General features: G+C 47.0%; 1 protein-coding gene across 1 annotated transcript in view; it reads left to right on the forward strand.

Moving 5' to 3' along the window:
• Nucleotides 1-286: 286 nt before the first annotated feature.
• The window catches only part of NMUR1 (neuromedin U receptor 1), a 78,714-nt gene continuing 65,261 nt past the window's right edge, over nt 287-13,739 (forward strand). The window contains 2 exon segments of the mRNA XM_070946058.1: nt 287-342; nt 3,387-3,437. Of these exon segments, the coding sequence (XP_070802159.1) occupies nt 287-342; nt 3,387-3,437 (107 nt within the window).

Raw genomic sequence — 13,739 nt, forward strand, 5'->3', positions numbered from 1 at the left:
CGCTGAAAAAGCTAAGCCCCGCGGTACAAAGGCGCTGAAGGGGGGGGCGCCCTTTAATGGCGGCTGCCTTTGAAATTCTGCCCATCTTCCCTTTTCCCCTTCCCGGGGCCTCTCTCTGAGGGGAATTGCCTCCCCTTGTGGGATTGGCTGGAAGGTTTGGCAGGACAGCCATTGGGGGGCGCATGACGTCACCAAGAGAGGCTCCCATTGGTCCGAGCCGGCAGATTTCACCCAGCAACAGCTGTGCATACCCGCCTCGTTTTCCCGCCTGAACTAACGAGCAGAAATGGCGCCTCAGGCGGGCGCTGGAGCGGCCGTGTGGCAGAGGTGGAGTCGCCCCTGGTGGGTTTCGTTGTCCGTTGCCGGAGCCGTTCGCTCGAGGCAGCAGCTGAAATGGGAGGGGGGAAAAAAAAGAGAGAGGGAGACAGAGCCTCTCCGGTGGCCCGGGGATGCGCACGTGCCTTCTTGGAGTTGGCGTGTTGGCCGCTTCACACGACGCGGTAAAACGAGGCCTGTGGCCGAATCTGGCTCCTCGGAGTTGGTTCAGAAGCCCTTCGTCAGGGTGGCCCGCACTATTTATATTTATGTATTTATATATATATTATCTATCTATCTATAATACATATTATAATACATATATATGCACCGACAAATTCCTTATGTGTCCAATCACACTTGGCCAATAAAAAAATCCTATTCTATTCTATTCCACATTCCAATATTCTATTCTATTCTATTCTATTCTATTCTATTCTATTCTATTCTATTCTATTCTATTCTACCCTTTATTTATTAGTTCCAGTTATATGCCGCCCTTCTCCAGAGACTCAGGGCGGCTTACAATGCGTTAAGCAATAGCCTTCATACTTTTGTATATACCTGCTTATTAGGGCTTTCGGGCCCCCTAAGTGGTGTTCTTTTTTTTATACAAAGTCAGCTTATTGCCCCCACAATCCAGGTCCTCATTTTACCTACCTTGGAAGGATGGAAGGCTGAGTCAACCTTGAGCCTGGTGAGATTTGAACTTGCAGTAATTGCAGGCAGCTGGCAGCTAAGTGCTACTTTAACAGCACTTTAGTCCACTGCGCCACCAAGCTTTTCTCTTCTCTTCTCTTCTCTTCTCTTCTCTTCTCTTCTCTTCTCTTCTCTTCTCTTCTCTTCTCTTCTCTTCTTCTCTTCTCCTCTCCTCTCCTCTCCTCTCCTCTCCTCTCCTCTCCTCTACTCTACTCTACTCTACTCTACTCTACTCTACTCTACTCTACTCTACTCACTCTACTCTACTCTACATTCAAACCAATGTGAAGACACAGAATTTCCTCACAATGTATGGAGATTTCCGCCCAAGTCCAATATCTAGAGACTGTACATCTGGAAAGAAAGGTGGGGTGTCAAAAGTTACTGTGCTGGATGAAACCCAGAACATCTAGAAGTAGATCACTTTGATGGCACCCAAAGATGAGCTGTGGAGAGAATGCTTGAAGCAGCAGCAGACCAGGAAGAAGATCAAGCAAAGGAACTGCCATGGCAAGACAAGATGGTGCATGGGATCTACCATCAACAGATAGCTGACGTTGGAAAATTATACCAGTGAAAGGGAAGGGCGGGACTAAAGAGCACTGAGGCACTGATTGTAGCAGCACCAAAAAAGGCACTTAGCCCCAGATCCATAGATGCAGGGGTCTACTGTGTTAGGCAGGGTGTAAGATGTAGGCAGAAACAGCATACACTGAGCTCCACAACCAAGTACAGGGCATTTTGTATAAGAATATGTGTACTAGATCTTCTGAAGTTCAGATGGCAGATTCCACAGAATTAGGGAGACCACTAATTATGGAGACTTAAGATCCCATGGGATTTCCAAATCCAGAAGGTCATGTAGGTACTGGCTAATCAACCAGACATCATGGTAATTGACAAGAACCAGATGACAACGGTGGCCATGGATACAGCAGAGCCAAGTGACAGCAGCAGCATGAAGTATGAGAACCTGGAAAATTACCAAGGTCTGAAGGAAGAACTAGAGCGGATGTTGAAATAAAGGCCAAAATGGTCCCAAAGGAAGTAGGGAGCATTTGGAGCCGTGGCTCCTAAGCTGGGAAAGTGGCTCCAACAGATCCCAGGAACAACATTACAGCTTTCCAGAAAAATACAGGACTAGGAAAAACTTAAGATACTATGCAGAATCCTCAAACTCCTAGGTCTCAACTCCTTTCCTGCTGCATCACCCTGTCTATCTCTTGAGCTCCAATTATTGGAAAAACAGAAATGTGTAAAGTTGAGAAGACTAAAAAGATAGTGATTAAAAAGATAAGAGTGTCTAAGGGGATCAAAACAATCCTACAGTTATGACAAAACTATATTTATTATTATTATTTATTAATTTTATTTCTATACCGCCCTTCTCCCGAAGGACTCAGGGCGGTGTACAGCCTAATTAAAAACACAAAGACAGACAAAATTTAAAAATAATTAAAATTTAATAATTAAAATACATAGTAATAAGGAAGTATTAATACATAAAATATAAAGTAAAGAAAAGCCATTTGTATAAAAGATTATTAAAAAATGAAAAAAGTCAGCATGGTGGCTACTCCTGTGTGGTTGAAGTCTTGCCCTTTATGACAGGCATAATGTGATTGCAACCACTACATTGACTTCGACACCCTTCTCCTTGAAGATGCCCAGCACAATTTGTTATGTTGGGCAGTCTAGTATTTAACACAATAGGTGATACCAAGTTCTAATATGCTTGATTTATTTGGACAACACCTGTATGAACAGGTCTCCAGATCAAGATAACCATATCCGGTGAAACTGACTAATGAAAGCGTAATTAGGGTGGCCTCAGATTTTCTTGGAGGTGGAAAGGAATCTTCTCTGGGTATTTTTGTGGAAGTGGCTTTTTTGCTTCATTCCTGGAATGAACCTTCACCCTCATCCTACATGTGAGCTACAGATATTTGCCACTAATGCATAACTGGGTGGGAGGGAAACACTCCTCTGGGACATATCCCTTGCATGACTCTTCATTGTAAGTCTGGGAAGGAAGTCCAGCACCATGAGACTACACAATGCTTTCCTGGAAGGAGAACTGATGAAAGCAAGGCACAAGGACTTCATGATGTCTAAATCTATAAATTTCTGAAAAGCATGTGGCCATCTCTCTTTGTGTACCCGCTGAGAAGACCACAGTGTGAGATATTAAGATCTAGATAAAATTTATTTATTCAGTAGTCTTACATGTGGCCCATCATGCTAGACGGTCTAAATGGCCTTTTATAAGAGGAGTTGCAGGATCTATCTAGAATCCATATCTATAATGGGGGTGGGGATGGGAGGAAACTGTTCCTATTAACTAATTGCCCTCCATCCTCTCTTCCTTACAGGGTTCTCCAGAGATCCATAACAGGAAAAGAAAAGCACACCAAAGAGAGATGGTAATGTGAACATATCCTTCTTTTCAAAGAATGCCCCAATAAGCCATAGAAATTGTTCATTTTGTCCCATTTTACCCATTATCTCAACTCTTCCTAGGTCCCATGGCTTGCTTCATACAGCGCACCCTGGTTCATGAACGAAACCATTGAAACATAAAAGTAATGAACCAGTAAGGATTTTCATGTGGTTAATGCTACAAATGATTGATTGTAGTAAACAGGGACAAGGCCTTTCTGGTGCTCCTAGTTGTGGCATTGATGCCTAAGAGTTCCCCTTAGGAATTCTAGAACAGGTGTTTTTAGACTTTTTCAGGCTGCAGAAGTGTTAAAAAAAATAAAAATTCCTGGAAGCCTGAATTAGAGGCAGAGCTCAAGTGCTAGAAAATTGGCTGTGCTTGAGTGAATTTAGCGGTTTTTCTCTTAGTTTCTCATGGAATCCATCAAGTTCTCATCAAATACAATTTAAAAACTCCAGTTGTAGGGCACAATCAGGTGGGCAATTGACCTTCTCGTCCCAGCCCTTCTAGAGGGTGCTAGATTGGAAAAAGCCGATTGGAGAATGAGCAATTGTCTTCCTTGTGAATTTCTGCAATCTATTTGAAGATAATTGAAATCACTGTTTAAAAGTAAAGGGAGTTCTTCTGAATTGCAATGCAGCTGCTGACATCTAGTGGCCAATCATGTTTTTTAAAAATTATAAACCATTAATGGATATAAACTGCTTCCCAGAATTACCCTGCCAGCATGTTTGCACTCTAACTCTTAAAATTCCCCAGCCAGTCTGTTGGCTAGAGAATTCTGGCAGTTGGTTCTCGCATCTTAAAGTTGCCAAGGTTGAGAAATATTTCAGTAAAGGACAATTAAGGCAACATTCAAACAGCATCTCCTACGATTTGTGCAAGTCATTTTTCAGGGTGAACACTGTAAAAGGCAGACTGAACACATGAAAGAAATCAGGGAAAACTGATTGCAAGGATATTTAACTTTTTCCCTTTATGCCATTTCTTTGCTCCAAATCACCCTCAGGCAGCTAGTCAGCCATCCAACTTTAAAGCATGTAGCAAAGCTGGGAGATGGCTCCATCCAAGCACAATCAATTTATACAAATTGGAAATATCCACAGATTACTCCATGTCTTTTGAGGGCATGATCGGTGACCCCTGAAATATGGGATCCTGGTGTCCTCAGCATTACAAACCTGAACTATGCATTTTAACTCACCTGTATTTTTAAAACAGTCCCCTCTAATAATTTAAACAATGCAGTTAAAAACCGAACAGTGGTAGATGCAAGCATTTCATATTGACTCGTCAGTACCAAAGTTAAATAAAACAGTTAAAAGCAACATAGAACATAGAGTCTAGTGAGAGTGTTAATTAAACATGTGACATATGCGGAAACCAGCCCATGATAAACCTTACGCCCACAGAAGGCCTAGATTGACATACAATTGTTTCTGCACACATAAAGAGGCTTCAATCGATTGATGGCAACCGCTTCGGCAAAACATAGAAAATGAGAGTTCCTATGGCGCAGCAAAACTTTGAACACAGTATTTGAATTGGCTTGGTGATCCGTAGCTAGTATGTGTCTCGTGATAGCAGAAGAAGGCATTTTGTGGCCATGGTTTGCTGTTGGATTGCTCAGTACTGTCTGAACCCATTTTAAAAAGTGCTTCTTCATTCTGAAAGCCAGGCAACTATCAGTTCTGCTGATGTCTCTGCAATTACAAACAAATTGGTAAATACAACGGGCTTTGGCACTGATAGGTTGTGCTTCCTTGATTGATGGTAGCAGTAGCCTCTGGGTTTGATGCAGTACGTAAAATCCGGCCATACTGAACATTGTTTCAATTAAGGTGTTTAAACGTCGGGTCGTCAGGGGCTGATCCTCCTTAAACAACAGCTCAATACATACTTCCTTTTTACTGGCAGTTGAAACTATTGGTTTTGGGTCTCTTGTTTTGCTGTGCCTGTTGATGAAGCGGCTCACCTGTATTTGTCATCCTCCTGAGAGAACCATCCCATGGAACCATCCCACTAAGGCCACTTAAAGTGATGCCCATTTCCTGCCTGTGAGAAAACAAGACTCTACATGCAAATCTTTTAAGTCAGAGTAGTAAGTTCCTGGTTCCCGGAAGGGAAGGGATAGAAATGGGAATGGGCATGGCATGCCATGGCATGGCATGGCATAGCAAAGCATAGGAATTTTTATTGGCCAAGTGTGATTGGACACAAAGAATTTGTCTTTGGTGCATACGCTCTCGGAGTACATAAAAGAAAAGATACATTCGTCAAGAATCATAAGGCACAACCCTTAATGATAGCCATAGGGTACAAATAAGCAATCGAATCATATTAGGAAACTACATAAATCTTAAGGATACCAGCAACAAGGTTACAGTCATACAGTCATAAGTGGGAGGAGATGGGTGATAGGAACGATGAAAAGATTAATAGTGCAGACTTAGTTAGGGAAAAACTCTTCTTGTGTCTAGAGCTGGTGTGCAGTACTCTATAGCGTCATCTTGAGGGCAGGAGTTGAAACAGTTTATGTCCAGGATGTGAGAAGTCTGTAAATATGGTTATGAAAATGGTTATGATAATCCTTTGGAGAATAATTTCCCAGTTTCCTGGTTACCCAGAAACCAGGTTCAGTTTCAGTGGCTAGAGTTTCCTCTAGATCCTTTAGTTTTTCTTCTAGTAATTCATTTAGTTTACATTTGGTACATACAGTAAAACTTCTGAAAGTTGACTACCCAAGGGAGTGAAGGAAAGTGGTCAACATACAGAACAACTGTACCGATATGTTTAGTGTAATTGAAAATAACCCCATGAGTGGTTGCCTCTCATCTAAAGATCCCTCAGATTAGAAGGCACAATTCGCTGAATTCATTTCTTCTTTTCCTTTGGTGAATGCCACTTGAAGATTGGAAAAGCTGAAATTGCTGTGGGAAATAACTTGGGGAAACCATATTCCAAGCTACTGTTGGAATAGTCCCACTTGAGGGAGCCAGAGTATCACCAATCATTTTCATTTGCCTATTAGTGGCAGCAAATAAAACAATCCTGTATCACCCCTAAAAATAATGCACACAGGAGGGTAAGCTTTCGCAAACCTATGGATGGTGTTCACAAGACATGCCAAACATCTCAGTTGAAGAGATGATTCTAAACTGGGTTACACTTATCCATTGTATGGGATGCCTGCCCACATATCTTCAGAACTAGGGCATAATGTGAACTTGTTTGACTTCGTTTGAATTCTTTGGGCTAAAGTTGAAAATGAAGGCCTGACAGGATAGCTGAAAAACTAGCAGGAAATAAGACCAACTACAGTAGACCCTGACTGAGTCGGTGAGATCCTGTTCAGATTAATGTGCCAGATTCTGGCAGGGTTATTATTTTATTTCGTGTCCAGATCAAACTTTAAACTGCCAAAATGAGGCCACCTTTTTGACTTTATACCAGAAACAATCACTGTAGGTGTATTCTACTGGTAGTAATCAACAGGTCAACAAGTGGTCAGACTCTTTGTCTCCCACATTCACATAGTGTGTTGTTATTTGCCAGCAACGCCCCATTTGAGCCTATTGGGTTTAAGCACTTCCTTCCTCAAACTGCTGCACCCTTTGGGACAGGGCTGCAGAAGAGACGAGCATGCACATGCACCCCCACTCGCATGAGCAGCATGTGCGCTCCATTTGCACAAGTGATGGGAATGCTGCTTACGTAAGGACATGACATCATTTAACTCACCATGGGCTGAGACATACAGCTCAGTATCATCAGCATGTTGGTGATACCTCAGTCCATGGTGACGGATGATCTCACCCAGCGGCTTCATATAAATGTTGAACAAGAGTGGAGAGAGTACCGAGCCCTGCGGAACCCTGCAAAACAGCGGGCGAGAACTGGATCTCTCCCCTCCTATCAACACTGACAGAATGGCCGCAGAGGAAGGAAGTGAACCAGGATAGCACAAGGCCTCCCACTCCCATCCCCCGAAGCCACCCCAGGAGAATACCATGGTCGATGGTATTGAAAGCTGCCGAGAGGTCAAGTAGAGGAAGGATGGATGCACTACCCCCATCCCGCTCCCGCCAGAGATCATCCAAAAGTGCGACCAATGCCATTTCTGTCCCAAATCCAGGCCTGAATCCTGACTGGTAGGGGTCAAGATAATCCATTCCATCCAAAAATCTCTGGAGCTGCTGCGCAACCACCTTCTCAACCACCTTTCCCAAAAAGGGAAGATTGGAGACAGGTTGAAAATTATCCAACTGGGTGGAGTTCAGCGATGGCTTCTTAAGAAGAGGGCGGTCCTGTAGGGAAGCATTAATCACCGCCAGAGTTCACCCGCCTGTCACCTCCTGGGAAGCTTTCACAAGCCAGGAGGGACCTGGATCTAAAACAAGTAGTTGCACATATACTCCCTAGGATCCTGTCCACTTCCTCGGGAGCAACAGGGTCAAACTGTTCCCAGATAACGGCAAGAACCTGCCTCAGGGGCTTCCACCGGACCAGCAACCATGCTGGCATCTAACTAGGAACGAAGTTGAGTGATTTTGTCTTCCAGAAAATCTGCAAGGATTTTCCTTCCCCAGGAGGAGGCAGCTCACCTTAAAGAGAGTCGCTGGGCGATTATCTGCAGACGCAATTAGTGTGGAGAAGTATTTACACTTTGCTGTATGAATTGCCACGAGGTAGGCCTTAGTAGCAGCTCGTACCCGTGTTTAGTCAAGTTCATCCCGTCTTCCACCAGCTGCACTCTAGACGTCTCATGCGTTTCATCCCTCTCAGTTCCTCTGTATACCATGGGACACAGAGAGGTCTATTGGTGAGGAGAGGTTGCATGGGTGCAATCCATCTTCCTCTCCATCTCTTTCTCCCCCCCTTTCTCTCCTTCATCTCTCTTCCTCTCCATCTCTTTCTCCTGTCCCGCCCGGGTGGCGGCGGCGCACTTACTGCACCATCGGATCGTCCCTCGGCTTGGAGGCAGCACCTTAAGCCTTCGCTCCACTGCACGTGCGCCCGTCCGGCTGCACCTGCAGCCAGCTCTGGTTGCTCTTACTGAGCTTCGCAATGGGGCAGACGATGCCTCTCCTCCTCTTGGAGCCCATTACGATGCAGAGCATCAGCTGCAGCCTGGGCAGCCAGTGTTCTGGGGTAGATAAAAGTCGTGCCTCTCCCCCAGTGACAGGATGGGGTAGGGAAGGCTGGTGCCGCACGGGTGGGAGGTGGCCACAACACAGTCCTGCTGGATCAGCAGCAGCCTGAGACGCTTGGATGGGTTGGCCAACGGCTCACAGCTTCTGGCCACCCCATCCAAGCACCTCGCTAGCCACACCACCGCCAGCCACTAGAGCGGTGCTTGGATGGGAGTAGGCTCCAGCCGGCAGCTGTGTGGGTGCAGGTTGACCATCTTTCCCAGCCCCGCTTTCCCGAGGGCAGCACTCGGCTGTACTTGCCTGTTCTGCTGCTGGAGCGGTCGGGGGCATTCCGATGTGGGTGTTTGGGAACAGAATGGGAGGCTGCCGTGGGCAAAGTTAGGAAAGCAGTCTAGGCCATGTGGTCAAGGAGCCAAAGAGTAACTGCAGGCAAGCTGTGCAACACTGCGAATGAGACCTATAAATAGTGGTGGGCGAGGGGCGGGCGAGCCAGCAATTTAACAAATGGTTCGGTGTGTTACAAAAAACACCGAACTGTTTGCTCACCCACCCCTCGCCCCGCCCCACCCACCACTATTTATTGGCAATAAATAGTGGTGGGAGGGGTGGGCGAGCCAGCAATTTAACAAACAGTTTGTGTGCTGCGAGGGCCGAGGCCAATAAATAGTGGTGCGGAGGGGCGGGGCAAGGGGCGGAGTGAGCCAGCAATTTAACAAACGGTTCAGCCGAACCGCCTAGAACCGGCAGAATCCCACCACTGGGAACACCTCCCTCTGGGCCCAGCCAGGTCTCAGTTATACAAGCCAGATCAGCCTTCTCTTCAATAAGGGTAGCCTTATAGCAGGCTGATCTGACATTTAAAAGCAGCAGCCTAAGACCAGGGCCACCGCAGATCTGCTGACCAGATAAATGAGGTGAGTGCAAGGGGGCAGAACACGAGACCGATACTAAACACCAAGGTCGTGTTCCCCGTGCCAGGGCCTCCCTTGCCTCCCGCATCTCCCGTTACCTGACACCACTGAAATAGGTCACTGTCCTCTGCCTTCCCCGAGAAACATTCCATCCCCCATCTCCAACATTCTTCCTTAAAAAGGGGAAAATCTACTCCCACTGACAAACAGTTGGGGGCAAGGTGAGCCTTACAGGCACTACAGCATTGCTCTCAGCGCCCTCAAACTCACACCACCTTATTGCCGCAGAGGGATCACATTCAGCACCCCCTTATCTCCCAAAACACTCAGAATGAATCCACTCAATGCACAAACAACACGCTGCCAGGTCGCTCTCACCCACCAGGCAAGGAGCCACTCCTCCCCCACAGCTCTCACCCAGGAGAGAGGGACCAACACACTTGCCTCTCACTCAACTTTCACTTCCAGCCCCAGAATTTCCCAGGCAGCCTTCCCAGGCCCAGTTACAGAACATTCAGAGGATTGAAGATGCAAAATTGCAGAAGATAGCCCAAAAAGAAGCCAAAAGGCCTGCTATGCTGCACTGGAAATTTAGCAGCTGCGTAGTCCTACAATGTCTCATGAAGTTCACGGTTCCAAGGTCATAGAATCTATTTTTCCACATAGAGCTTTCTTGAACTTCCAATGGCTCCATTTCCAGATTTTCTAAATCTAACCAGTGTAAGCAGGAAAGATCAAGTTCTTCAAATTTGGCTTTATCTGGAGAAGTAAGAAAACACAGGGTTGTCTCTATCTCCAACCTGTTACTAAAATTCACCTTTGCAGCTGCTATAATGCTAAAAAAATTCCTTGTAGATTACCTGATGGCTTGTAGGATTGTCTGCAAACGTTGTAGAATTTTCTAAATGCATTTTTAGAGAATAAATTTTCTCTAAATTTTTTAGAAAAATATTTCAGCTGCCCACTTTCAAGGTCTCTTTCAAAAACCTAATTTTCTCTCAAATGTTTTGATGTCACAAACCATCCTTTCTGCTGTTTTCCCTACACCTTGTCGTTGTTTGTTCAGTACATTGAAGTGTAGTGTAAAATCTGTAAAAAACAGGTTGGTAAGCCAGGCCGTATCAGTGAGCTGTGGATATTCCTGCTCTTTTTTCATTCATAAACAGCCTAATTTCATCCAAGCAGGCTTCCAATCTCTCCAGTACTCGTCCTCTGCTCAGCCATGCGTTGGACCTACTTCTTGGGGAATTTGCATAAATAAGATGAGGTGTAAGCAACAAGGCAGGGCCAGCGGCACATCCAGGGCTGGCACTGTAAAGCCCGTGCCGTCGCCCAAGCGCTCCGTTCTCCTCCAGCTATGCCATGCTGTGAGCTGTACTCCCTTCCAACCTAGCTCCTCTCCATCCCCACCACGGGAATTACCTTCACCACAGACTCAACAGGCTGTCGTCAGTGCTGCACCCTCACACTGCACATGAGCCGTCTTACCCCAGACAGGAGAGGGAGGAAGCACTCCCATTGGGCTGCTGGGCAGATGTCCTCAGGCAGGTGTGGAGAGAGGGAGGGGATCAGCTCGGCCCCTCGTCCCTCTGGCTTTCTAGTAAGAAATTTTGGCGAACATTCTGCTGGGGCGACGGCGCATGTGCCCCTAGAGAGGGCTCTGCGTGCCCCCTCTGGGACATGTGCCATAGGTTCACCACCACTAGACTCTGGTCTATATAATGTCTGCTTGCTGTAAATTTTGAAGTGCAGCAAATGAGTCAATCCGTTTTTTTTCCTCGGCAGGCTCCCTCACAGTTTGTTGATTCTCTCTCTTCTTTCTCAAGGACATTGCTGAAAAAACATCCCCAGAATTATTTAGGTTTGAAGTGCTAAACTTAGGTTTTAAACTGATAGTATCCTCTTGGGAAAAACAATCCAGAAGTAAAATGACTGTTTCTGAGCGGAAGACGTGTCCTGGGAAGATCGAGAAGGAACTCAGAAAAGGCTTCATTTTAAGAAGCATGTTAGGGACTATTGACTGCTTAAAGGCTAGCAGAATTTGCATGCAGACTTTCCTACCGTGTTTCCCCAAAAATAAGACCGGGTCTTACATTAATTTCTGCTCAAAAAGATGCATTAGGGCTTATTTTCAGGTGATGTCTTATTTTCTTCATGTACAACAGACATCAAGCATAAGGCCCATGGGCCGGATAGGCCCATATCTCACCTGTGGGGCAGCCCTAGAGATGGTGAGGGACCAGCCTAGCCCAGCCTGGTGTCGCTGTGGCACACACATGGGAGGCAGCACGCCTGGGGGGACTGATGGTGTCAGACAGTGGTGGGTTCCTCCCGGTTCGGCCCGGTTCTGCCGAGCCGGTAGCAGTGATGATATGACGTCACCGAACCGGTTCTGCCTCCCCCGCCCCCCCCCTGCATTATTCTTACCTTTTATTTGCCCCCACCCCCAATCTATTGCTGCCTCCTGAGTCCCAGCTGATCGGCTAGAGGGGAAAAAACTGTTTAAACACTTGCCCTGGGGCTTCAAAAGGCCGCCCTACAGCTGATCAGTGTTAAAAGAAAACAAATGAGTAGACAGGTGCCTCCAAAAACAAGCTCTGCAAGCAGTTAAAAGCCTGGTAGACCAGTACCTCTGCTAAATCCTAAAGAATTGTCACATGACCATCAAGCCATGCCCACAAAATAAGCCACGCCCACAGAACCGGTAGTAAAAAATTTTAGAACCCACCCCTAGTATCTAGCAACAGTTGCAGCCCGCTGGCCCCTTGGCCAGTGCACTCGGCCTGCGCAACCTGTGCAGCACAGGTGAGTCCAAGTGCTGGACCACTGGGCCTGCCCTCCAAACAGCAGGTGGAGGCAGAGGTGCGGGGGAGAGGTACACAATTTGGCCCACTGGACCAAATTCTCCGGTTCCTGCTCTTTGCTTTTTTGTTTTTTATTTTTACCCTCATGAATTTGTCTCGCAGTTGCGAATTCTTTGTGTCTGTCTGGGCTTCAAAGTTTTTCCAGTTTCCTTCCATGCATTGGCTGTTACTTCCTGGTTTTTGTAGTACTGATCGCTTACATCATACAAATGTCTATATCTCCGCACTTTGGCAAATCTCTCTTCCAGGTGCTGCATTTTGTTTCTGCAATGTGCCTTGCCTTCCACAGCAGGAAGTTGGAAATAATCAGCATGCAGGGCATGCACCTCAGGCGCAATGTGCAGTTGGGATTTTGAGAGGAGTCTGTATCGGTGGCAGGAGGTTGGCTCTGGCTCCAATGGCAAACTGGCAGTTCCTCTGGGATTGGGGGGCAGTACGGCCAACGGGGAGTCAGCAGTGGGCAAGAGCTTCCCATTTTGACACCCTCTGTGCCTTGGCTCTGGCCCGAACACTGAACGGGCAGTTCGGTTGTTTGTCCCCACAACCCTCTCTGCACACTGCCACCAATCCCCACGATGTCCCATGAATAAAAATCAGCCATGAAGCTTGCCAAGAGGGCTGACAGCCCCCCCCCCAGCCCCAGTAATTGCATGCTCTCCCAACACTCCTGTAATGCAGCTACTTGCCAGAAGGGCTGCCAGCCCCTTCAATGCCCATGCAATGGCTGCTAGACACCCCAACAGCCCCTGCAAGTGTCCCACCCTCTGCCAATCACCCGCTGCTCCCCCAGCACCATTGTTGGTGCCCAATTGGCTTGCGGCTACTTGTCTCGTGGAGCGAAAAGCCCAGTTCAAATGGTGTCTGGGTGAAGGGCTGGGCGCGGAGGGCCAGGGGACCATCTTGGCTTAGATAGTATTGCCATGCTCTGGTCACCTTTAACATGCGCCCCCCACTCCCAGCAACCTGGCTGGCTTCTCTGTTTGTGTCTCTGCTGTGTAAGGGTTCCCCAGATCGTCTCCCCCCGCCCTTGCAGCAAGAAGGGGCAATGAAGCCGGTCCCAGAGGAGCTGGGTGCAGAGCAGGGCTTCACAACGTGAGAGGTGCGTAAGTTGAGACAAAGGTGATTGAGTACTAGGTGGCTTTGATGGTGGGTCTCCTCAAGCACCTGTGCGGGAGACACAAGAGGCAGGTGGGATATTGGAGTAGCTTTTAAATGATAATTGGGCTTGCAAGGCAGATGACGTGATTATCTCGGCTTGGACAGCGTTGCCAACTTCTTTCGCGACCGCGCTCCAGAGGCCACTTTTTTCCTCCCGTCCTTGTGCATGCGCTGTTCTGCACCTGGATCTGCCACTCTC

Source organism: Pituophis catenifer, unplaced genomic scaffold (genome assembly GCF_029215685.1).
Source record: "Pituophis catenifer annectens isolate HBS135680 unplaced genomic scaffold, rPitCat1.0.hap2 SCAF_6, whole genome shotgun sequence".
Taxonomy (NCBI): Eukaryota; Metazoa; Chordata; class Lepidosauria; order Squamata; family Colubridae; genus Pituophis; species Pituophis catenifer.